At 45.8% G+C, this 26,384-nt stretch overlaps 1 protein-coding gene across 4 annotated transcripts in view; it reads right to left on the bottom strand.

Annotated features, from left to right (window-relative positions):
- Positions 1–26,384, bottom strand: part of PDE4A (phosphodiesterase 4A) — a 373,782-nt gene that overhangs the window by 5,647 nt on the left and 341,751 nt on the right. For all 4 annotated transcript variants that reach the window (XM_061613767.1, XM_061613768.1, XM_061613769.1 and 1 more), the window contains 7 exons: positions 18,466–18,644; positions 9,716–9,814; positions 8,401–8,565; positions 6,390–6,489; positions 4,650–4,804; positions 2,385–2,507; positions 1,177–1,359 (listed from right to left, as the gene is read on the bottom strand). In XM_061613767.1, coding sequence (XP_061469751.1) covers positions 1,177–1,359; positions 2,385–2,507; positions 4,650–4,804; positions 6,390–6,489; positions 8,401–8,565; positions 9,716–9,814; positions 18,466–18,644 — 1,004 coding nt within the window. The remainder of the gene's footprint in view (positions 1–1,176; positions 1,360–2,384; positions 2,508–4,649; positions 4,805–6,389; positions 6,490–8,400; positions 8,566–9,715; positions 9,815–18,465; positions 18,645–26,384) is intronic.

Raw genomic sequence — 26,384 nt, 5'->3', positions numbered from 1 at the left:
TGCGCACACTGCACGTGCAGGTTTGCCATCAATCAAGATGGCGGCCGAGGTTTCCCTAAAGGTCTGAAGCCTCTGCCGCCATCTTGGTTGATGGCAGCAATGCGCGCGTGTAGCACGCATGCATGCCATCAACCAAGATGACGGCAGAGGCTTCAGACCCTTAGGGAAACCTCGACCGCCATCTTGATTGATGGCAAACTGCAAAAAACAGCGGAGAAAAAGGTAAGTGAAGTGGGGGGATGGCAGGCGGTTTGGAAGCTCTTGTCCCGCAATCCGCGGCCCCTGTCCTGCTTCAGCAGATCACGGGCCCCCAACAGCTTCAGGCCCCTAGGCTTCAGCCTACTAAGCCTAATGGATAATCTGGTCCTGGTAGGGAGTTCTGATACTAAAATACGACCTTTTTTAAAAATGGTGCTGATAGGGGTGTGTATGAGGTCAGAGTTACTAGCCCAGAGATGCCTGTGACGTTTGCACAATCCATGTTCCATAATATACACACAACCATAACTGATCTAACAACTGGGGGAAGAAGCACACATTTCCAGTGACCGCAAGGGTTGCTCTACCTTGGCACCCACAGGGAGGGACCACAGCTGTGGCACACCACATGCTTTGCAGGCCGAAGGCTCCAGGTTCAATCCATCGTATTCCCAGTTAAAAAGGGGCCCAGACAGGAAGGGTGCTTGAGCTGCTGCCCATCAGACTAGATAGCAGTGGTCTGACTTAAAGCAGCTTTTTTTTTTTTTTTTGCTTAAATAGCTGTTTCTTGCAGGGAAAAGGCGAGTTTCTAGCAATATATCCCCTGTAACAACTAATAGGAGCAGATGCCTTCCACAATAACACTCTTGCCTGCAAAAGACTCGGCGAGCTATAACCTGCTGACTCACAGTCATGGGGAATGCTGGCTCCCCTCCTGGTTCCAGATCCCTTGGTTCCTTTCCCCTCTTGGGCTGGCTATGTCTGCTCCCTACTTCCTTGCCACCCCCTTCTGCTGCAACTCCGGGATGGAAATATGCTGTTGCCCCAAAGATAAAGTGGCTTTTGGTAGCAGCCATCTCAGGTCTGAGGCACGGAATTGTCCTAGCCTTGGTAACAGCAGAAGGGGAGAAAGGGACCTCTCTCCCACCACCATCTACCATCTATCATGGCACCGTATCCCACTCGGCCGCCACGCACCTGTGACTTCTCCACAGAGGCAGTGTGCTTGTCGCACATGGGGCTGATCTCCATGCCCCGCTCCCGCTCTTTGTCACCCTGCCGGAAGAACTCTTCCATGATCCGGTCCGTCCATTGCCGATAGAGCTCCAATGGCTTCGTGGGGTTGCTCAAATCTGCACAGTGAACCATGTTCCGCAGGACCTGGTTAGGGTTGGGAAGCACAAGACCCGTCAGAGGCATCTATGCGGCAGTATCTCCTTCTGATGCAGAGAGGCTTCTCAAAGTTATGCACCTGAGGATCAAACCTTTAGAAAACAAAACTGTGGACTGTGTGTGTGTGTTGTCATATTGTAAAGAGGAAGAAAAGGCCTAGATGGAATTGACCTCTCTCTGGTCTCAGGGCCCAAGAAGGTGGTGGGTGAGAAATTTAGGAAAGGGGCGAAGGGTGTAAATTACTGGGAGTCTTGAAGCAAAGACTCTCGCAGTCACATCCATGGTGTCTTCCTTTCTGCACTATCATGACAACAGGAGCTCCTGGCCTGTGACCTGGCCTGGGTGCCACAAGTGCAGCTGGCCAGAAGGAGGGACTGCGGCTTACTAAGGTGACAAAAGGAGTCCGTGGGCTTTCTGAGGCCTGGGGCAGTTGTCATTGCAGTCACCCCCATATTTGGACGGGAAGGAGTGGGAGCCACAGATTGTCCAACCATCCAAAAGGAGGTGCTCCAGACCCGGGGACAAAAGGGTGCGCGCGTGTGTCTTCTGCTTTCCCCTGTAATCACTACAGAATCTTTAAAGGGCAGCACTTGAAGCACAGGACCTTTTCTAGTCTTCCCTGCCTTGTTTTTATTTTAAAGAAAGACTCTTATATTTATTATATGCTTATATTTTCTTTTATTGTAAGCTTTCCTGAAGCCTGTTGTCAGGCAGGAGGCTGACAATCTAAATAAAACCATTTCATCTGGCCCCAAAAGTCCTCAGATGCTGGACTGGCTCATCAGTCTGAGCGACATGTCTTTTGAGAGCAGACCAAGCTGCTATCAGACTGCCTATACCCGGGTCTCAGCTTAACTGAATGCCAGTGCAGCCCCAGTTGTACTCTGCCTCTCCAGCCTGCCTCCTTAGTGGTGACTGGCCTTCTCCCTGCTCACCTTGGCCATTGCTGTGCCTCCAGGCCACAGGCCCTGACGAAATCTTTCCCTTCCCAACCTGCAGTAAGATTTGCCTACCTGTATTCTGTCAGTGTAATTGTCCAACAACAGCACCCCTGAACTGGTCACTTTCTTTGTCTCCACCATTGTCTTGAGGTCAGCCAAGAGGCTCATATGTTTGGACATGTCGGTAGCCAGGACCTGCAGAAGTACAAGCCATAATTTTTTTTATAATAAAAGGTATCGCTCCTCATTTGACTTTCACAGGCTCCAGGGCCTTGTTTCTGCTCCATCCTTTCTCTCAGGTGATTTAAACTCCTCTGCTGACATATAGCACACCTGATGTATTCTTTAATCTATTAACTCCATGAAACTCAGTGGCTGTGGGAAGGCCACTCCCCTAGGCAGATACAAGTCCAGATTTCCTTCCTTAGTGCTCCTGTGGTGGTTCTACCATATTCATTCTGTGGGGAGACTTCAACAGGCTTGAAAAATTGCAGGGCTGTCAGCTGATTAAACCATTTTAGGTCATTTAATCAGTGACCTTTTAACTGATTATTTTAATCAACTAAATTTACATGAGTTTGAACAGAATCAAATCAATGGGCTAATTCCACCCCCTCCCCTCCTTCAGGATTTTCTGTGAAAACATAACAGAGGCAACCTGAAAGGTCCTAAACGAGATGGGGGTGGGGAGGAAGCAGCTCTACATATTCTGGCACTCAAGCAAATCTTGCCATTTTTAAAAAAGGCCTGTTCTGTGTTTCCCTCTCTACAGGACAGTTGGCAAAAAAGTGACCCCTGCAAGCAACACATTTTAGTCCACTTTGCTGTGTCTCAAATATTATACAGAGCTGGTGTGCCTGTTTTGGACAGATGGGAGCCTGCCGGGCCCCAATGCAGCAGCCAGTTGCCAAGTACTTCTGTGCTCCTGTTGCACTGATAACACTATTTTCTCTGCTGACTGGCCAGACTTTTTTGCCTGGTATGGCCATCTATTTTATAAGCAGGACCCTGTTATAAGTTGGCCTCTGTTGCTTGCAGACCAACCCACAAAGTGGTTGACTGATCTTCAAAAAGGAAGGGACAGTGAGGTGGCAATGGGTGGATACAAGTTTTCATTCAGGGTCCTGAGGTTGGTTCTAGTATTACAACAACAGGAAGTGGCTAGCATATAAAACCAGGAGAATATGAGGAAGGAAAACCAAAATGCTAGAAAAATAAGTGTTTATTTGTAATCCAAACCCAACGCGTTTCAGCCTTTGTATATTTAAGCCTTCATCAGGGGAATAAAGGCTGGCACGAAGTATCTTCCAATAAGCAAACTGCTTTCACTGATGCAATCGGTGTTTATTCCCCTGATGAAGGCCTAAATATACAAAGGCTGAAATGCGTTGGGTTTGGATTACAAATAAACACTTATTTTTCTAGCATTTTGGTTTTCCTTCCTCATATTCCCATGGTTCTGGTATTACACAGGTAATTCTGAAACAGACTGGATGCTTTCCCTCCGAGATCAGCCACAGTTGATCCATAGTGCAACATGCAGTACTAAGCAGCACGTTGAGTGTCAGTATCAGGGCCGGCCCTACCAGTAGATAGAGTGAGGTGGCTGCCTGAGGCAGCTGATGTTGGGTGTCATGAAAGGCCAGCAAATGCTTCATTATTTACCATTGTTGTTGTTTTTGTATTTTTACTGCCAGGGGAGGGGAGGGTGTATGTGGGATTTTCTGCCTCAGCTGCCAAATACCTTGCCAAGCCTTCAGTACTATGTATTTTAACTTTGGGTGTTAGTGCCATTTGCCGCTCTGCCTTAGGCAGCAAAATATCTTGGGCTAGCCTTGGTCAGGAGGTAAGAGTCACAGTATGCCAATGTTTCAAATGATATATCTCTGCTTTTAGGGAACCAGAGCAGAGGGGACCAAAAGGGAAACCAGTGGGAGAGGGACTGTTTCCCCATTCAGACAGAGGATCAGCCTGGCTACCTACTTCCCAAACCCAGGGTAACATCTCCTTACTTGGGGTGTTGGTCTTTGCACAGCTGCTGCCATGACAGGTGTACAATAGGCAGGAGAGAAACAACAGGGGACAAATCAAAATTAGTCTTCTCATTAGAAGGCCCACCAGCTTGCTACTTTAGATAGAAAGCCTGACAGGGATGATGATGTTCCTTCCTCATGGGGTATCATTGTGAGAAACATGGCTGCAAAGTTCATACCTCTTCCATTAAGGATTGAACTTCCCAAAATAAAAAACCAGGCATGGAACTGCTAACTGGAAGACCCTGCCCAGGGCAAGATGCAGCCTTGCCCTTGGAAGCCAATTCCTCTCCCTGACACTCACCATGTCAATGACCATCTTTCGTAAGGTCTGCCGCTGTCGCTTGCTCAGGTTCTGGAAAATGTCACAGTTCTCCTCCTGCAGCAGTTTGAAACCCACCGCTAGGTGATGGTTCTCCAGCACCGACTCATCGTTGTACATCAGTGCCAGCTCCGAATCTGCCAGGGAGGGTCACATTAGAGGGCGTCATGGAGAATAGGACCACACAGAGTACAGGAAGGGTTTTTTAAAAATTAGCTGCTTATAGTAGTATTTTTGGGCCACTTTCCCGCTCAAAGGTCTTCCAACTGGCTTACAAGATAAAAACAAATAAAACCAGAATGAAACAATCAAACAATACACATTTTTTTTAAAAATGCGCAGAGCAGCAGAAAACTATAAACTAACGAAATACAATAAACCAATAAATCCTTTAAAATCAAATGCTTGGTGAAATAAAATGCCCTTTAGAGAGCACAAGAATGCCTGTAGTGTGGGAACCATATGGTTTTCCAGGGAGAACAAGTTCCACAACCTAGGGACCACAACCAAAAAGGCCCTGTCCTGTGTCACTGTAAATTGCACCGCTGACAGTGGCAGGACTTGAACCAAAGCCTCAGCTGATTAACATCCTCTCCAGCAGAAAAAGGATGCTGTGCAAGTTGTTCCCATGGAATAGAAGGCACCCATAAAACCTTCTACCTCAGTGGAGCATCGAAAGCTGCCTTATACTAAGTCAGACCAGTGGCCTATCTAGCTCAGTGTTATCTCCAGGGTTTCAGTCAGGAGCCTTTTCCATTCCTATGTGGAGATGCCAGGAACTGAACTTTCTGCATGCAAGGCAGAAGCTCTACTACACTGATGCTCTACATCTAGTACACTGTGGTGTTACTTTCCTGCTCGAGAAGACGCAACTGGGTCTACAAAACAATGCCGGCAGTACCTCTGCCTTCACCTGCACAAGGGTAAGCAGTTTTGCCTTTGAGACTTAGTGGTGGTTGCAAGCACTCTCAAGCATCTTTTTACACTCATGAAGATGCAACTCATTGTCTCAGTCACAACCTAGCAGAAAAGTGATGCTGTGGTGCCCTGTTCCCACTGAGGGAGAAGTCCTTGGGATGGGGTGGAGCTTCTCCCTCAGCAAAAGGCATGCACACCGCATCCTTTACCCACTGGGGAGGATGTAACAGGGACTACAAGTTGCACCCTCCCCAGTGGGAATAGGCTGTTGAGCATTGTTCTTTAGTGGGACTGGTATATGTACTGTCACTTTCCTGCTGGGGAACCTGGGGCATAGCTCCACTCATCTCACCTTAGCCTCCACCACAGCTTCGCTCTCTGGATTCCTCTCGCCTCAGATGAGTTGCTGGGGAGCCTTTGGACAGGGGAAGTGGGGAGGCGGCAGCTTACAGAATGAGGGTGAACACAACCCTGCTCAGAGCAGTTCCAACCAGGGCTGCATTTGCCCAGAATCTGTTTGTGGGCATTTAAGGAGAAGTGCTTATGAGCCTCTCTTTTCAAATGCTTGCAGCATCCCTAGAAGGAACCTTGGCTGGAGGGAAACAACCGGGCACAGGCAGGAGAAGGTGGATACATTATAGGCATGAGAGGCACACGCATGATGACACCAGAGAGAAGGTGTTCTGCAAATCCTTTTCCCTGTATCCTCCATACACGACACACATATACCCCCACTTGCCCCCCACACCAAGCCCATGACACCCCACTACATTTCCTTGCCCACCATCTCAATGTGCCACTCACTGGTATTGATCAAGAACTGGTTGGAGACACCAGGATGGTCCACGTCATGGATGGCAGCAGCAAATATTGCAGCCAGGATTTCCAGGTCAGTGAAAACGGCCTGTGAAGGACAATGAGAGAATCTGCTACATGTATGATGTTTTTGTCTTGCTTCATGGACGGAGCTGGTGTTTAGTAAACAGGGACAAATGCACCTTAATGGAAGGGGCGTCTTGTCAGGAGCTAGTGAGGCTAGAATCCAAGATGCCACAGATTTCTGTCTCTCTGCTCTGCATGGGGAGCCACTGAAGCTATAGGTCAGAACATTCCTCGGGCAATAATAAACGTAAATGTGTAAGGCCCCCAATGCAGATACAAACATAATCGACTGCCTCCCTCCCAACCCCATTCCACCTGGTGACGGGGCTGGGAAAAGACGCTGCCATCCAGATGAAAGATTCCTCATATCCCAGCTTGGATGGCTACTGTGGTGCAGTGGGATAGAACAGGGACAGCTAACCCTTTGACCCTACTGATCTTGCTGAGCCACAGCTAACCATTGGCCATGCTGGCTGGGGAGGTGGGAGTCCAACAACATCTGGAAGGCCACAGCTTAGCCATCCCTAGGCTAGATCATGGGGTTGGATGTAAATACAGAAGTATTGTTATCATTATTAATAATAACCCAATAAATCTTGCTTATTATTTTTCCTCATCACCACCATCATCCTGTCCTCTAGGGGAGAGGTTCCTCAACTGTGGTCCATGAGCTTCATGCAGGTGGCCTGCGGCATGCCCACATTAAATACTCATGTTAATTTTTAAGTGTATTTCTATTGCTTCTTTGCTTTCTCATTTTGCATTTTAGTGTATTACAATTTGCATCTCATAGAATTCAAATTGTAATACAATGAAACCCAATATAGTAAATAAAAGAAACAATAAAATGCAGTGAAAAACCATACAGCACTTAGTATCATGCATTACAATTGCTACAACAGGCAAAAAAACCCCTTATTAAGTGGTCAGCCAAGAGCATCAGCAATTTTGAACTGGTCCAGGGGGAAAAAAGATTGGGGGCCACTGCTCTATGGCACTTTGCAACAAACATAAATTTGTAAGAATTGCCTGGTTGGATCAGAACAAAGGTCTATCTGGGAAGCTCATAAGCTGGGCAAAATCAAGAGAGCATGCCATTCCCCTGCTATGGTCCCCAACACCTGGAATCGGTGGTATACCATACACCTCTTCTATATGTTTAATCATGTAACTTTAATAATGTTCCCCATCAGCTTGCTTGGGGTAAATGTTAGGCAGAGAGCAGGTTTACAACATGCTGCAATGTCTTTCATTTGCAAAGAGTCTTACAATAGTTATTTGAGGTATGTAGACAACAAGCTGCCTGCCTGTTCCAAATCCATACACGAATGTCAGCCTTCCTCACATTTACAGCTCCTGGCAATGTGCAAGTAGTTTCCTCTCTGCTCACTTTCTTTCCTAGTTTTCCATTCAGGTTCCTGGCTCTTGCCTTGTCCTCTTTCTCTCATTCTCCTAGAGCTTGCTTTTCCCCCAGACTTAGGACTCCTGCTTCATTTTTATTCCTCCTGCCCTAGGATCTTTTGCCAGTATCTAAAATCAGAACAGTGCAACCAATGGCAGCCAGAGGCCCTCTTGACCCACAAACATCCCCTATGTGACTGGCAGTCAGCTGGGCCAATCACAATCAGTGGTTTTGCTGCTACACCCCTTAGTGTATTAGAATATAGATCTTTTGAATCCTCATAGCCCTGTGAGATGTTAAGCTGGGAGACAGCGATTTGCTTAAGGCTATTTGTACCTGAGCATGGATTCATCAAAGCCCAAGTCTGCTAAAGCCAAGGCGAGCACTATAGCTCTTGTTGTTGTAACATAAAAGAAAATTCCTTGTTCCCTGGCACCAGGTGAACCATCCCCTCTATGAGGCTGATAGAAAGTCAAAAATTATGGAGAGCCCCCCACCCCACTCAAAGTCACCAACTACAGAAAGGCTCACATCCAAGGCTGGTGTTGACAGGAGGACATGCGTGGACTGCGTGACGTCAGCAGCATGGAGGCTGTTGTGGTAGGCCACGTCGGCATGATAGTGGTCTTCTAGCGTCATGATGTAAGTAACTAACGTGTCCACGGGGATTTTGAAAGTTTTCAGTAAGTCTCTTTCCTGTGTAGAAGAGAGAAGCATTTCTTGAAACAGTTCAGCAGCGGCCTCACCTAAGGAGGTAGATCAGTTTCTTCTCCGGAAGTTGGTTTCTGCAAAATGTGTGCCATTAGCTCTGTCCTCCCCGTGGCTGCTAGCAGAGGAATGGCGCCCCCATTGTGGAAAAGATAACAGCAAGGCACAAAAACTTGCTGAATCTTGAGCAGTAATTGCAACAACCCAGAAAAGGATGAATGAGAGCCCCCCCCCCCCCCGAGCCCTTGCTTGGCCTTCTGTCTGTCAGAGTTCCTTCCCAGACAACATAATTGTTTAATATTTATTAAAGCATATGAGGTGCTATAAAGGAAGGAATAAAAGTTACAAAGGTCCCTGCACCCTCTCCTGCCCTCCCTCCTGGCTGATAATCATATGGGAACTTGAATCAGAAATATGCCTTCTTCTTCCCATCCCAGACAGCTTACTAGATCCAGTTCCGCAGGATGGTTTGGGGGTAGGACTGAGCCAGCATAGGATCCCCTAGATCCTGAGCTGGCCCTACTGTCTTCACATGATGGCAGTGGGCCCCAGTCCAGGCATCATTTGCTCCTCCACTACCATCACCACGTTCTGCCCTGCAGGTGCAAGCAGCATTAGTGAATGTGCCACTCCACCGAGCCCCACTGCTGCTGGCCAGGGCTTAGGATTGTAGCCTAGCACATTTATTGTGGCAAAAACGTGTGTGGGATGGAGACTACTTTGTCAGGTGCAGCTGACCAAAATAGGTTCCAGCCCATGGAAGTTTATGGTAAATATATTGATTAATACATGAAGGTGCCACCAGGAGTACAGACTTGTAGCTCAGCCAGCTCTCTCATTATCTTTCCCCTCTGAAGACAGGGAGAGTACTTGGAAGTCTCATCTACCACGAGACAAGAAAAACTGGCTCAGAAAACAGTCCCCTTCTTGCCTTTCGACTTGCTTCTGTATACAACTCAACATGTTGTGAAATAATCAAGGCAGAATAATGAATCAAAAACCATCTGAAAGAGCATAACTGAAGCTTCAAATCAATATACAATTCTTTCTACATTGGCACAATATTTCAGGGAGACCACCAGGCCAAGCCAGTAGAAGAGACCATGTGGATGTGTCTCTGCAACATGAGTATACATACCTGGAATATTGTATACATGATGCAGCTGAGCGACTGATTGTTGGTGTACTCGGCGACCCGGAAAATGTTAAGGCCCCACTTGTTTAGGTATTCCAGTTCCTGCAAGAGACCGGTGGGAAAGAACTTGGTGCACCTTTGCCACAATGAGTTTCAAGGCGGAAGAAGGCCATGAGAGCAAAGAGATGAAAGAAAGATAGGTAGATAGATAGCAAACCCCACAGCATGTTTTCTTTGGTATTCCAACTGGAGTCTGAGCCAGCGTTCTAGGCCTGGGGCATTACTGACTCTTCTATTAATGCCAACCCTGACTAAAGGGTGCACATTCTTCTACTCGACTTTCTTTTCTCTCCTGGAACATCGCGGGCTGGAAGTACAAAGCCACGGATCCATCCTTTCTGGCCTATCTAAAAAAGCAACGCCAGAATGGGTCCCAGCGATGAGGCACTATATGCAAACTTCCGTGAAACCCCGCCTGTCCCGGAGGAGTCCCCTAGTGTACCTCCCTGCTGTTCCAAAGATGTGAGGTCTAACTATGCTGGCTTATGCTTGGCTCGAATGATATATAGTCTGAACCTTGCGCTGATAAATGGGTCTGTTGAAGGCGACAGAAATGGTGAATACACCTATTTCTCTGGTTCGGGAGTGTCAACAATTGACTTTTTTATAGTTTCCCTTGACCTGCTAAGGGTTGTATCCTCTTGTATAATTGATATCCGCTCAGAAAGTGACCATCTTCCACTGATCCTGATGCTGGGCTGCGGCAACCATACCATCTGTGCCACACAGCCTCCAACCCTGAATCTAGAACCTGAAGTAAGAGCTTCTAGAGTGAGATGGTCGCCTAAGCTGGAAAACAATTTAAAAGATCTATTACAGTCAGCCAGCTGTCTCCGTCATCGTGAGAACCTACTAACGGCGGTCTCTGGAGAAGCGATGCTTATGGCTTATCAGGACCTGATTACAGAAGTACAACTTTGCCTGATTCCCAAACCTACTCCCAGGCCTGCCATGCGTTTTCCCCACTCGAAGACGTGGTTTGATCAGGAATGCATGGCCCAAAAAAATATGTTGAGAAGTATAGGGACTATAGATCCATGAACCTTCCAGCGCTACTGACTGAATGTTTAGAACTGAAGAATAGTTACAAACTTTTAATTAGGTGGAAAAAAAGAGCAGCGCAGGCCCAGCAGTGGCAGCACCTGCTTACAGCTTCAAGGGCCAAGGATTCATCTGCTTTTGGACGCTTGTGGCCAGGGGTTGGTCAAAGTCCATTGTTAACCTCGATTATTACATTTCTGTGACTGCTTGGGAGTTGCATTTTCATAATATCTATTCTAGGGGTCAAACTATGGCCTGTCACATTGAGATCCCTCTAAAGGATCTCCCTAACTGGCCACCTGTTTCGGTGAAGGAAGCTATCTCGTTAATTGCTAGCTTGAAGATGGGTAAAGCCCCTGGGTCTGATAATATCCCTGCAGAAGCATTTAAATCTGACCCTGAGTGGTGGGCTCCGATCCTGGCAGCTCTATTCACGAGCATAGATCAAACAGCCTGTATTCCAGAGGATTGGGGCCTAGCTATTATTGCTCCCATTTTTAAAAAAGGAAGCCGGGCAGACCCATCAAATTATAGGCGTATTAGCCTGCTGAGTCTTGTCAGCAAGTTATATGCAAGACATTTACTTATAAAATTACACAGCTGGCTGGAGCAGGAAAATATTCTTGAGGAGGAACAAGCTGGTTTTAGAGAGAAACGATCAACTATTGATCACATTCTTGTCCTTCAACATCTTATAGAAAAATATTTGAACAAACCGGGTAGGGCGTTGCATGCCGCCTTCATAGACTTTAAGTCTGCCTTCGATCTCATACCAAGAGACAGGCTCTGGACTAAACTGGAGTTTGCCAACATCGATAGGCGTTTACTAGCACTCATACATTGTTCATATCAGGACACCCAAGTCCGTATTAGATGTGATAGTGCAAGCAGCTTGTCTAGGCCAATCATCTCTGTCAAAGGAGTTAAACAGGGTTGTTTTTTGGCCCCCACGCTCTTTAATTTCTACATTAACTCCTTAATCAAAAGCTTGTTGGAGGTCCCCTCGCATTGTCCTACTCTTTCAAATAGCCCTATATCTACTCTCCTCTACGCCGATGACGCTGTGCTGATATCTCTTACTTGCACAGGGCTTCAACGGTTGCTTAAAGCTTTGGCTAGCTATTGTAACAACGAGTCGTTGGTCATCAACTATGATAAGTCCAAGGTCATGGTGTTCTCCAGGAAGCGGAGAAAACGCCGGTGGTGTTTAAATGGGACCGTATTAGACCAAGTGCCCTCATATAGATACCTGGGGATAACCTTACACTCTTCTGGAGCATGGCACATACAGGCAAAGAACACCTTGGCCAATGCCCAGAGGAGTTCTAAGGCTCTCCTCTTTCTATTATATGAAAGGGGGATAACATGTACCTTCTGCCATACAAGTATTTACCACCAAAGTTATTTTCCAACTATTATATGGTGCGCAGACAAGTAATTATGGCAATCTTTGAAACCATTCAAAGTAAGTTTCTTAGGAGTATATTGGGTACTCCCCCTTGTGTCCCCAATGCCATTTTACGCCTTGAAGCCGGCCTTCCCACAATTGAGGCGCGTATTTGGATTCTTAAGTTCAAATACTGGTTAAAATTAATGCTACTCCCAGTCGGTCTGGCCCCTTTGGCTCTATCCGACGTCTTCCGTTCAAAATGGAAGAAATCTTTAGACACGAAACTTTCATGATTAGGTTACACTGCTCCCATTCTTTTGGCGGCAGGTTTCCTCCAAGCGAGGTTGTGCATTACCCAGAGAATTTTAGACATGGAACTCCAAAACCACTTGGTTTTTGTTCATTCTTACCCTGGTTTTAATTGTTACACAAAGCCTTTTACCCTGGTGCAACATCTGGCCTCTTTGGATACCCCCAGGATCAGGAAAGCTTTTATTCTGGCTAAGCATAATGTTCTGCCATCTGCCCTATTAGAGGGCAGGTATCGAAAAATTCCAGTTGCAGAACTTCTTTGCCCCTGTGGAGCTGGCGTCATTGAAAATGTAAGACATGTTTTACTAGATTGTTCTTTTTATTATGACCTTAGATGTTCGCTTATCACCCCCATTCTATGAAGACTCCTGGGTAGGGATGCAGAGTATTATGTGACTTATCTTTTAGCAGATATTGCTTCCCGTGTCTCTTCCAAAGTGGAGGGGTTTTGCACTGCAGCCATCAAATTTCACAAAGCCTTGCTAGCACTCCAATTTTAATATTTGAGAGATGGTTTTAATCTGTTAATGAACTAGCGCTAGCAGTTGTGTATATGGTGGTTTGTACTGCTTCTCTGAGATGTAATGTGTTTATTTTTATTCTGCTCTGATATGCTGGTCTTCGACCGTAATAAACCATTCATTCATTCATTCATTCTATTAATGCCAAATCCCATGTAACTACGGAGACTAGGAGACTGCCTTTGCGGATGCTCCAAAACAGCCAATATCTGCATAAATCTAAGTGGCAATTTACGAACGTGAAAGCCAGACAGTGTTTAGATCGTTCTTCCTCACCCTGGAGTCCTCTTGATATTGCTGAACTACACCTACTGTTTAGCTTTGAGAAGAGAAGACTGAGGGGAGAGATCATGGCACTCTTGAAGTACTTGAAAGGTTGTCACATAGAGAAGGGCTGGGATCTCTTGATCTTCCCTGAGTGCAGGACACGGAATAATGGGCTCAAGTTGCAGGAGGCCAGATTTCGACTGGACTATTCCCTAGACCAGTTGGTCATGGAACCGACCAGAGGGACAGCAACCCTGGACTTAATCCTCAGTGGGGACCGGGACCTGGTGCGAGATGTAAGTGTTGTCGAACCGATTGGGAGCAGTGACCACAGTGCTATTAAATTAAACATACATGTAACTGGCCAATTGCCAAGAAAATCCAACACGGTCACATTTGACTTCAAAAGAGGAAGCTTCACAAAAATGAGGGGATTGGTAAAAAGAAAGCTGAAAAACAAAGTCCAGAGGGTCACATCACTCGAAAATGCTTGGAAGTTGTTTAAAAACACTATATTAGAAGCTCAACTGGAGTGCATACCGCAGATCAGAAAAGGTACCGCCAGGGCCAAGAAGATCCCAGCATGGTTAACGAGCAAAGTCAAGGAAGCTCTTAGAGGCAAAAAGTCTTCCTTCAAAAAATGGAAGTCTTGTCCAAATGAAGAAAATAAAAAAGAACACAAACTCTGGCAAAAGAAATGCAAGAAGACAATAAGAGATGCTAAAAAAGAATTTGAGGAGCACATTGCTAAGAACATAAAAACCAACAACAAAAAATTCTATAAATACATTCAAAGCAGGAGACCATCTAGGGAGACAATTGGACCCTTGGATGATAAGGGAGTCAAAGGTATACTAAAGAACGATAAGGAGATTGCAGAGAAGCTAAATGAATTATTTGCATCTGTCTTCACAGTGGAAGATATAGGGCAGATCCCTGAACCTGAACTAACATTTGCAGGAAGGGATTCTGAGGAACTGAGACAAATAGTGGTAACGAGAGAGGAAGTTCTAAGCTTAATGGACAATATAAAAACTGACAAATCACCGGGCCCGGATGGCATCCACCCGAGAGTTCTCAAAGAACTCAAATGTGAAAATGCTGATCTGCTAACTAAAATATGTAACTTGTCCCTTGGGTCCTCCTCCGTGCCTGAGGACTGGAAAGTGGCAAATGTAACGCCAATCTTCAAAAAGGGATCCAGAGGGGATCCCGGAAATTACAGGCCAGTTAGCTTAACTTCTGTCCCTGGAAAACTGGTAGAAAGTATGATTAAAGCTAGATTAACTAAGCACATAGAAGAACAAGCCTTGCTGAAGCAGAGCCAGCATGGCTTCTGCAAGGGAAAGTCCTGTCTCAGTAACCTATTAGAATTCTTTGAGAGTGTCAACAAGCATATAGATCGAGGTGATCCAGTGGACATAGTGTACTTAGACTTTCAAAAAGCGTTTGACAAGGTACCTCACCAAAGGCTTCTGAGGAAGCTTAGCAGTCATGGAATAAGAGGAGAGGTCCTCTTGTGGATAAGAAATTGGTTAAGAAGCAGAAAGCAGAGAGTAGGAATAAAAGGACAGTTCTCCCAATGGAGGGCTGTAGAAAGTGGAGTCCCTCAAGGATCCGTATTGGGACCTGTACTTTTCAACTTGTTCATTAATGACCTAGAATTAGGAGTGAGCAGTGAAGTGGCCAAGTTTGCTGACGACACTAAATTGTTCAGGGTTGTTAAAACAAAAAGGGATTGCGAAGAGCTCCAAAAAGACCTCTCCAAACTGAGTGAATGGGCAGAAAAATGGCGAATGCAATTCAATATAAACAAGTGTAAAATTATGCATATTGGAGCAAAAAATCTGAATTTCACATATACGCTCATGGGGTCTGAACTGGCGGTGACCGACCAGGAGAGAGACCTCGGGGTTGTAGTGGACAGCACGATGAAAATGTCGACCCAGTGTGCGGCAGCTGTGAAAAAGGCAAATTCCATGCTAGCGATAATTAGGAAAGGTATTGAAAATAAAACAGCCGATATCATCATGCCGTTGTATAAATCTATGGTGCGGCCGCATTTGGAATACTGTGTACAGTTCTGGTCGCCTCATCTCAAAAAGGATATGATAGAGTTGGTAAAGGTTCAGAAGAGGGCAACCAGAATGATCAAGGGGATGGAGCGACTCCCTTACGAGGAAAGGTTGCAGCATTTGGGGCTTTTTAGTTTAGAGAAAAGGCGGGTCAGAGGAGACATGATAGAAGTGTATAAAATTATGCATGGCATTGAGAAAGTGGATAGAGAAAAGTTCTTCTCCCTCTCTCATAATACTAGAACTCGTGGACATTCAAAGAAGCTGAATGTTGGAAGATTCAGGAGAGACAAAAGGAAGTACTTCTTTACTCAGCGCATAGTTAAACTATGGAATTTGCTCCCACAAGATGCAGTAATGGCCACCAGCTTGGACGGCTTTAAAAGAAGATTAGACAAATTCATGGAGGACAGGGCTATCAATGGCTACTAGCCGTGATGGCTGTGCTGTGCCACCCTAGTCAGAGGCAGCATGCTTCTGAAAACCAGTTGCCGGAAGCCTCAGGAGGGGAGAGTGTTCTTGCACTCGGGTCCTGCTTGCGGGCTTCCCCCAGGCACCTGGTTGGCCACTGTGAGAACAGGATGCTGGACTAGATGGGCCACTGGCCTGATCCACCAGGCTCTTCTTATGTTCTTATGACATCAGGAAAAACTTCCTAACTGTTGGAGCCATACGACAATGGAACCAATTGCCTACAGAGGTAGTGGGCTCTCCGACACTGGAGACATTCAAGAGGCAGCTGGACAGCCATCTGTCGGGAATGCTTTGACTTGGGTTCCTGCATTGACCAGGGGGTTGGACTTAATGGCCTTATAGGCCCCTTCCAACTCTACAATTCTATGAACTCCCATTATCCCCGCCCTGATGGCTGGGGCTGATAGGAGTTATAGACCAAAATATCTGGAGATCACTGGCATGGGGAAGGCTGGTTAAACAGTTAAGTTTGGCAAAAAAAGATTTTCTAAAAAGTTACCTCATTTAAAAACAGAATAGAAGATACATGTGCCCAACACGATCTGTCTCATTTGGCCAATTTGAAGACGTTCCCTGGTATGCCATGATTATATATGCTGTGATTCAACTGTGAAAATTATCTAAAAGGAATTTTCCTCTAAGGGAAGCATTTCCTCTTTTTACATTTCAGCATACGTTCTCTGCTGCTTCTAATGGGCATTACTGGATCATTCCCTTTAGTCAACATCACTGTATTTGTGCTGAGGGTGTTGTATAGTGACATACTCCAGAATCCAATGCAACTTTCTGTCCTGGTTACTTTATTCATGGGGTGTGACTACTGGTCTAATAAAAAGAGATAAAATAAATGAACATCTACTTCCAGGGCAATTACAAAAATGGTAGCTTCTGCTGCCTTTGCAATACTGAGATGGCACTAAGATAACTTTGATCTCATGAGATAATTTATACAACCTATTTTAATTTCTAAATACATAAAATTTGTTTTCTGGATTTGTTTTGTATGGGACTGATTGCCATATGGAGATCTATCTGTGTCTACTTATTCTGAATCACTTATCACTTTAAAGCAGGGGTAACCAATGTGGTGCCCTCCAAATATTGGAGACAGCTCCCATTATTGGCCATGCTGGCTGGGGCTGGCTGATGGGAGTTGAGAGTCCAACAACATCTTGGAGGGAACAACATTGGCTATCTCTTTAAAGTGATGACTACACTTGCTTTTGTACTTATTTTTTCTGATTGTATTGTTTTGGCCTATAGCTAAGACAAAATAAGCTTAAATTAGTCCATGAGATATGTCTAAGCCATGGATGAACACAGACCAATAAATTTATGAATCTGTCATCTGACAGTGTTGGTGATGTGGCCATACTAGTGTAAATTAAGGACAGACATGGTGAAACTGTCATAAAACTGAATTTCTGGCAAGAGATATTGGGGGAGTTTTGACATAACATTCCTGCCTTATGTGTTGAGCCTGCATGCTCCCCCTCTTAATCCCCTTTCCTTATGCAGAGGTTTCAGAAGTTCAGTCACGGTCACTTTAAGCCACAGTTTCTCATTACAGCAGAAACAGACCACTATTCCCAGTTTTGGATGTGACAGGGAACTGTGGTTAAAGAGACCAAGATCTGGAATGCTGAAGCCAGTGCATGAGGGGGAAGGAGCGAGGAGAATGCTTGTAACTGGCATCATCATCATCATCTTCTATCCCACCCTTCCTCCCAAAGGAGCCCAGGACAGCAAACAACAAGCAATAAAACAAACAAGCATAGAAACCATTTTAACCCCTTAAATTATGGCTTATTAAGCCAAGAACGTTGCTTCCAAACTGGCCCTTCACATCATTTAAGGGTGAAGAGTTAGGATTTTATTTAAGTGTCCTCAAAATATCCTCTTGGGCTGATGAATACAAAGCAAGTCCCAACCAATACAAACTGGGTAGGAATGTGCAAACTCAGTGATGATGGCTCATCTTTGTGGCCAAGTGTGCCACAAGCCAAGCCCAAAGTATGAGGGAGTGCTTCTCTAAAAAGCAATATGCTACGCAGTCCGGTGCTAGAGAAGCAAGGAGGAGTGCAAGCCTGACTCCACACCATAGCCAGGTCCGCAGACCCTCCCACACATGTCCAGGCATACTGCAAGCTCCCACTTCTTGTAGCACCTGTGCTGCATGCAGAGCGATCATTTATTTGCTCATTGCTTAGGCTGTCACTTAATTTGAAATTAAGAGCAAAAAATGGGAAATGAGCACTCAAAAACTGGATAGTAGATTATCAAGGGGGAATAAAACCTTGGAATGTTATGGTCATTAATGAATTCACTAGTTAAGAGTTTTATTTGTAGGGGATAGGGAAATTCTGGTTCAAAGTCACACAACTGCATTTATTCTGGGACAATGGAGAGAGCCCCCATGTCTCTTCTATGCTACAAAATGAAAAAGGATATTGTTGGTTCTGGAACTAGAACAGAGCAAAATGGGGTACAAAGACAGGTACCCTCTCTTCCCTGGAGTGATGCCAGAGCCTGTGACCCATGACCCAGACTCCCCTGCCCCCCCAGCTAACTCCCATAATAGGAGTGTCAGTTTCCTGCGGCTGCAAAGCTCACCTTACTGAGCAGCTCTTCCTGGTCAGTTTTGACCCCAAAACGGGGGATGCTGGAATTGGTCAGGCTGGAACTGTGCATGAGCTTCTTGACGCCGCTGATCTGGCACATGGGTTGCTGTCGTTTCTTCTTCTCCCGCTCTTTCTGTGTTGGGGATGGGATCTCCACATCGTTCTGCTTGTCTGAGGACGAAAAGAGACTGCATCTGAGAGAGAGAGAGAGGACAAGGGCGAAAGACTGAAGGTGCCACTGTCTGGCCTGTGCAAAAATATCTCTGGGCAAATTTGTACCGAGTTACACAGGATATGTGTAGCTCCTCTCCATCTTTCCCAAATGACGGTGCTACACTACACAGAGCTTCTTTATTAACTCACAGATCCCAGCCTTTAAAGAATGAGCTGAAGGAGCAAAGGAGGCCCACAGTCCCATTCCTCTTGAATCTAATGCCCTTGGGGAGGAGTGAAGATAATGCAAGAAAGGCTAGGTGGTCTATGGATGCCGTGCGAAAGACTATGTGCATGGGCAAAAACAAGAGACTTGGACATGGTATTGTAGAGCCATCAGTTCCAACTGGACACATGATTAATCCTGTCCCATCATAGGGCAGATCCTCACCATACATTTAAAGCACATCCAATGCGCATTTAAAAGACATGATTCCTCAAAGAATTTTGGGAAATGTGGTTTTCCCCTCACAGACCTACCAATTCCCAGCACACTTACCAAAATACAGTTCCCATGATTCTCTGGGGGAAGCAATGCCCATTGTCACTGGTCATACTAGTTTTGCTGTTTTTTGTAGTGACTCGTTATACTTAAGAAAAGCAGAAATAAGCCCCCAGAAGTGTAACTAATTCTCTGCAATAAATGTGTGCATGCTTTGGTCTGATTGTTCGTGGATAGTGTCTAGAGCAGTTTGAAAAGTAATTTTAAGTGAGTATTTAGAACAATTGTTACCATGATTATTAGTATTATTTATTAATAAAACGCTGAACTGGAGGAAAACATTGTGGTTCAAGTAAATCCTGCGCACCATCAATAGCATCCCCTGTGTGTGTGCACGCGTGTGTATGGAAACTATGTCATTGGAGGCCCATGTGGCCTCAGTAGCGAGAGCATCTGTGCCCACCCTTGGCTGGTGTGCCAGCTACACCTCCATTTGAACCACGCTCTGATTAACTTCCAGACTGGATTACTGCAATGCTCTCTATGAGGGGCTTCCCTAAAAGTTGGATTGGAAAGTGGAGCTGGTGCAGAATGCCACTGCAAGTTGGGATCATATTATGCCAATCCTGAGTGTACTGAACTGGCTGCCAGTGATCTACCTAGCCTAATTCAAGGTGCTGGTACAGATGTATAAAACCCTGAATGGGTTAGTACCCAAGTACTTGAAGGAATGCCTTCCCCAGTACCAGCCAACCTGGGTTCTAAGATCTGTAGGATACATCTTGCTTGTGATTTCCTTGGTAAGCATGGCCTAAGGGGCCGTTACACAAAGCAGGGCTCTCTTAGTAGTGGCACCCTGACCAGACCTGGTGCCCCCCCCCATTTTCATCCAGGCAAGAGCTATTTATTTATATAGCTATTCAGATCATAGCAGGAATGACTCTGCTGATATACCTTCATTGCTGATTGTGATATGCTTTTGATTACTATATTGTATTGGAGATTATGGTTTTAATATTGCTTTAAATGCTGTATTTTACAGATTTTGTTAGCTACCCTGGGCTCTTTGTGAGGCAAGGCAGAACATGAATGAATGAATGAATAGTGATGCTGTCCCCTCTCCCCCTCATGAAGGCAGCTCAGAGATTTTGAAGGGGAGGGCAATGTATTTCTAATGCTTTTCTACCCCCTCCCCCAAATAGGCACAGTGAAGATCAGGCGCTGGACTTCTTTTCCAGATTTGATTTGGTCTCCTGTACTCTCAAGCTGACTATGGTCTTCAGGCTCTGAAGAGGTGAAGTGTCCCCCCCCCCCACAAGCCCAGCAGTTGGCTTCAGGAGAAAGGAAGCAATGGCACTTATTTTTCTCTTCTACCTTCCACCTCAAATGCAGTGTTCAGGTTCATGGAAGGGTGCTTGGGGATGGTTGGACACTGTTGTTAGACGGGGGGGGAGCAATGGGCAGGGAGGGAGAGGTCTGGAGAATCTGGCCTTATCCTGCCACTTGCTCTGCTTGAGGCAATGGAATCAATGATGAATTGGAGGAAGAAGAAATGCAGATAGGATTCGGTAATGAAGTGGAGACTCTCTGTGTTTACTTGTCAAAAGTGACTGATCAGCGAAAGATAATCAGTACAACTCCCCACTGTAAACCAACCCAGCCAATGATGTGCTACCAAACAGAGAGCCGGTGTGGTGTAGTGGTTAAGGTGTTGGATCATGACCTGGGAGACCAGGGTTCGAATCCCCACGCAGCCATGAAGCTCACTGGGTGACCTTGGACCAGTCACTGCCTCTCAGCCTCAGAGGGAGGCAATGGTAAACCCCCTGTGAATACCGAATACTATGAAAACCCTATTCATAGGATCGCCATAAGTTGGGATCGACTTGAAGGCAGTCCATTTCCATTGGAATTCAATTCTCCCTGTCCTATTCCATTGGGCAGAGCTTGGAAGTAACTAGTTACAAGTAACGAATTACTTGTAATTTATTACTTTTTTGAGTAACGAGTGGGTAACTTCATTACATTTTGCTGGTAACAGAACTTCATTACTTTTGAGGAGTAATTGTAATGTTTCCAGCATTACTTGGGGGGGAGGAGCAGGGGAAGTCTTCTGTTCCTCTGGTTTGTGAATAAAAATCATGTGCTTCAGATTTGACTTCTGTGCAGCGTTGTTCTTCCGTCATGCTCTATGGGTGCTTAGGAGGCGACGAGGGAGGAGGTGGAGAGTGACACAGGGTGGAGAAAACAATTGTTTAAAAATTGATGTGTGTTGGGGTATCATCATTGCTGGGGGTGGGGTGAGGGGATGTGAGATTCTGTTATGCCATTCTGTTAATCTTATGGATTAAAAAAAATTATTCTACTACTCTGTGTGTGTGTGTGCTTATTTTTAATGTTGTTTTAGGCTACTTAGATGTGCAGCAGCCAAGACCAGCACCATGTAGGCATTTTTTTAAAAAGTAACCAAAATATAATTGTAGCAATTACTTTTGAGTAAAAGTAATCAGTTACTTTCAGAGCAATTGTAATTGTAACGGTAATTACTACTTTTTTGGGGCCATGTCACTGTAATTGTAATGTATTACTTTTAGAAAGTAATCTTCCAAGCTCTGGCAGTGGGTTAGAGCATTTCTAGCCAATTTTTAAAGAGATAGTTGAAGAAAGCAGCATGAGAATATCCCGCCCTGCCCAATACATTTACAGTATTTCCTCCATTCCTTGAAATCTATTATTACCTGGAAGAGATATCATGGAATTGCATACAGCCAGCACTAGAAGGCTCCACTGAGCTTTTGGGGAAATGTGTACACTGGTGCTTCACGAGGGCGGTGGCGGCACGGAATGATTCAGGACTGTTGACTGGAGCTGTTTTGTGGGGAGACTCACCCTCAGGAGTGCAAGGCCTCGTCCCCCCACCTTCTTCAAGAACTGTCTCCAAGGGCAAGAAGTCACGGGTGGAAGGCACCCACTGGGAGAAAAGTGGAGGTGGTGGGGATAGCCTGCCCAGGGGAAGGTGGCGGATACTGGGTGAGCCCAGCGGGGGCAGGAAGTGGGGTGGGCGCAAGGTGACGGGGAAGTGAGAATGGGTCACATCATGGCAGGGCAGAGCTATGCCCCAATGGTACCTGCGGGAGAAGCAGCGGCAGGGGGGCCTCATGGCAGAGTGGGGGGGGCGGGCAAGAGGCCCCAGGGGAAACACAGCATGAGCCATGGTTACCTTCTAGAGTGCTAGAGTGCTTAATGTTGCTAAGAAGCAGCATTATGACATCACAGAACACCCACCCAACCAGCACGCAGTTGAATCCTCTCATGTGGGCAAAGCTGTGCCCTTTGTGGACCCATCATCACTGTTTCTCCAGATCCCTTCCTTGCATCCCAAACATTTCCAAAAGATGCAGAGCTCTCAGACATCCCTCAAGCACAGTTCACGGGATCACATGTGTAAAATTAGACCTGATTTTCTACCAAGCTTGGCAGAGCGTGAGGATGTCCCTCACACAAAGCGAGATGGCGCCCCAGAAGCTCCCACAGAGGATTTGCAAATGGAGCCAACCTTTCCAGAGTAAGGGAAAGAAAGAGCTCAGACTCAACTCCAGCTTCCTCAACAGGCCAGCTACCTGTGTGACCAAGAGTATTCTGGGATTTGCTTGGGAGCTGGACATAACAGAAGAAGCTTCAGATCCCTGACTAATGGGCTGCTTCCAATATGGTGAGTGCTCCCTGAATTATGCCAAAGCAGGCCTAGTTTTTCTGAAGAGTAGCATCAGGTCAGAAAAAGCAGACCCACAGGAAGTCACTGACAGAGGTAGGCGCAAAAGTGGGTTCCTTTCTTTTCTTCACCCCCAAATACTCTGAGGCAGGAAGAACTCAGGAACCCTGGCTGCTTCCTATAATGCAGTCCTGCTCCTGTTCCACAGCCAGAATGGAATCCAAATGTCCAGGTGGTTCCCAGACTCAGTCCCACACTGGCCTGCTAGACACAACTTCCTCTGCCAATAAAAGAGACCACTCAGGGATCCCAACGTCTGCGGCCGTGCTTGGACACACTGGCATGTGCTCCACCTGTGGGCCTTACCTGATAAGTCATTCTCTCCACAGCTCTGTGCCAACAAGAATTGTTTGGGCTGTTGGCCAACCTGCTAAACACCAAAAACCTAGATATGTTCTCTCTCCCTTTCTCTAGCCATTCACATCTCAGTGGCCTGCACTGCTCACCACCTGACCTTGGCAGGACATGCCACATCTGCTAAGGAGGAGCAGGGCGTGTGAATTCTGACCTAACCCTTCAACCTGCTTTGGCTCTCTCACAAGGCTTCCATTGAAGTGGCAGTTTGCATCAACATTTGCTTAAGGCTGGGTATTTGCATCCGCTGACGTCAATGGAGGCCTGGCTTCTGGGGAACTCAGTGGATGGAAGCACCCAGGAGTTTGCCTTGGATGTCCTCAGCTACTGGCTGTTCTTTCTGTTTCAGCAGAGCATTTTGGTCTGTTGGGGAGATACACACGGAGAAGTCTGCAGCTCAGCAATTGTCTGCACGACAACTGTATACCACTACATACAAATGTGATAACTTCACATTCGTTTTCATGTGCCGACACTGTGTGCAACAGGATATGAGGTGTACATTTGCAAAGCATATATTTGTGTGCATGACAGTTTTTGGAGGGAAAGTGTGTGTTTCCATATGATGGTGAGGAATTGGTGCCTGATAGTCCAATCCTATGCATGTTTACTGGGAAGTAAGCCCACTGACTTCAATGGGAATTATTCACACATAAATGGTTTAGGCAACAATCTTATATTCACTTGTCTGGGAGTAAGACCCACTGAACTCAATGGGTCTTAGTTCTGAGTACACACACAAACCTGTACTGTTAATCTGTAAATGGAAAGAGTACAGCGTTAGCTTGTCTCAGCCTCACACAGCATGACCCAGGCATCAGACCCAGGAGCCTGAATTCTGTGACAGTAGCCAGGAGAGATCGTGGCCAAAGAGGAGAGAGAACGCTGGTTCTAGATCTCATACCCAGAACTGCCCAACATCTGAACTGCACTGCACAGAACAAGCCATCTGAAATTGGGAATGAGGTCAGTGAAGACAGAAAGTAGATCTGGGCAGGTGAACTTTTGTGTAAGGTGGGATTACACCCTGATTTCATCTACTTTTACTTACTACATGCACTTACTGTGACAGAAAATGAAGCTGAGCCACATCTAACAGTGAAACAAGAAATATGGTAATAAATGTTTTGTCGGAATTTCTCTCTATTGAGATGCATAGCAAAGTTGCGTATGCGCTGCGGAACGGAGAGTATTGAGTGAGCTGTGTGTGTGTTTGAATCTTTGCTAAGATTCTACCTTCCCTGCAAATTAGTCAGACAGAGACTTTAAGCTTTAAAATAAGAAACAACTACTTTATTCTGGAAGTACATACTTGATAGAAAAGAGTTCTATATCTAGCTTAACTGGCTATGCTGGACCCAGTACTCGCCCTCATCCTGGTTGAGAGGAGAGACAAAGAGAAGATGTCTGCTCCCCTCTCGAGAGAAAGAGAACACAGAGAGAGGTGGGAAGGAACTGGGATTCAACATTCCTTTGCTTATCAGCCCAGCAGGAAAGGAAGAGACAGCAGGATCAAAGGGATAGGTATAGCCTCAACCAGCAAGAGGTTCAGCTCTCTCTAGCTACCCTTATTAACCCCATGCAGCTTCAACCCACCAAGTTGAAGTTGAACCTCATACATTCCAACACCCCTTCTCAACGAGAACTTGGTTCATTCTACAAGGTGCATCTTGCCTCGTAGCTTCTGGTGTCGGACTTTGCCCAATGGTTTGGTCAAAGCATCAGCTGTCATGTCTTCTGTTGGACAGTAGGTCATCTCTAGAAGTCCTTTCTCCCTTATGTCCTTTAGGTAGTGGAACTTCACATCAATGTGCTTCATGCGAGAACTTTGCCCTTCTGATTCTGTGAGTCTTATGCAGGCTTGATTGTCCTCAAGTATTCTGATAGGCTCTGGTTCAGATATGCCCAAGTCTCCCAGAAGCTTGCGTAGCCACAGCATTTCCTTGCATGTCTCATCAGCTGATACGTACTCAGCCTCAGTAGATGAATGTGCTACAGTCTCTTGCTTTCGACTTGTCCAACGGATAAGTGACTGCCCATAGTTGAACAAGTTTCCACTGGTTGACTTACGATCTTTGGTGTCTCCAGCCCAGTCAGCATCAGCATATCCTAGAAGTTTAGGATCTCGAGTAGCTGATAGCTTTAGTTTTAAGTTTGCAGTGCCTTTCAGATATCTTGCCACTCTCTTGACTGCTTCCCAGTCTTTCTTGGTTGGCAAGCTGGTTTTTCTGCAAAGGTATCCCACTGCTACCACATCTGGTCTGGTTATTGTGCTGGTGTACAGGAGTTTCCCTATAGCTTGTCTGTACCTTTCGTTGTCTTCCCAGGGTTGATTGTTCTGGTCTGGTTTCAAGTATCCTACTTCCATTGGTGTAGGTGCTGGATGAGCATCCTTCAGTCCTAGACTCTCAAGTAGGTCTTGAACCTTTTGCTTTTGGTTTAGAAGAAAGGATCCATCGCCCTCTCTTTCAATTTGTATTCCAAGGCAGTACGTGATGTCGCCTAGACATTTCACTTCAACTTCCTTGCTTAGATTATTACTAACTCTTGCTTGTCTTGTGGATTCTCATAAGCCAGTAGTAAATCATCTGCATAAATCAAAATATAAGTCCATTTGTTGTTCTTGAATCTGCTATAGAGGCATTGGTCTGCTTCGCCTCTTTTATAGCCTTGTTTCAAGAGCATTTGGTTCAGTTTGTCATTCCATGCTGTAGCAGCTTTTATTTCTCGTTGCTCTACTTGCATCTTCTTCTTGGCAGGGACACTCAGGAGTGTCCTGATTGTTGTATGCTTGACTACAGTTTCAATATCTTTCCAGGTCTCAGGCTCTGGAAGTTCATCAGCTCTTGCCAGGTAGGACAGTCTCAGTGGAGGTACACCTCTGTTGGTGCGGTTAGAGCGTCTTGGTGCAGGACTCTCTGCTGCCCCTTCTGGCTGTGCAGGTTCCCCTTCTTGCTCTGATTCCTCACTGTCCTCCAGTGCTGGCATGTTGCTGTAATCTGTAGTGCTGTAAGGTATTTCTACTTCATCTTCTTCACTGTCGTGGTCTTGGAATGGTGCCCCTTCTGGTTGGAATGCACCTTGACCTTCATCAAAGTAGACAGCTCTTTGGATTTCAATCCTTTCTGTT

This window comes from Rhineura floridana, chromosome 3 (genome assembly GCF_030035675.1).
Source record: "Rhineura floridana isolate rRhiFlo1 chromosome 3, rRhiFlo1.hap2, whole genome shotgun sequence".
Taxonomy (NCBI): Eukaryota; Metazoa; Chordata; class Lepidosauria; order Squamata; family Rhineuridae; genus Rhineura; species Rhineura floridana.
This window is presented reverse-complemented; position numbering and strand designations above follow the sequence as displayed.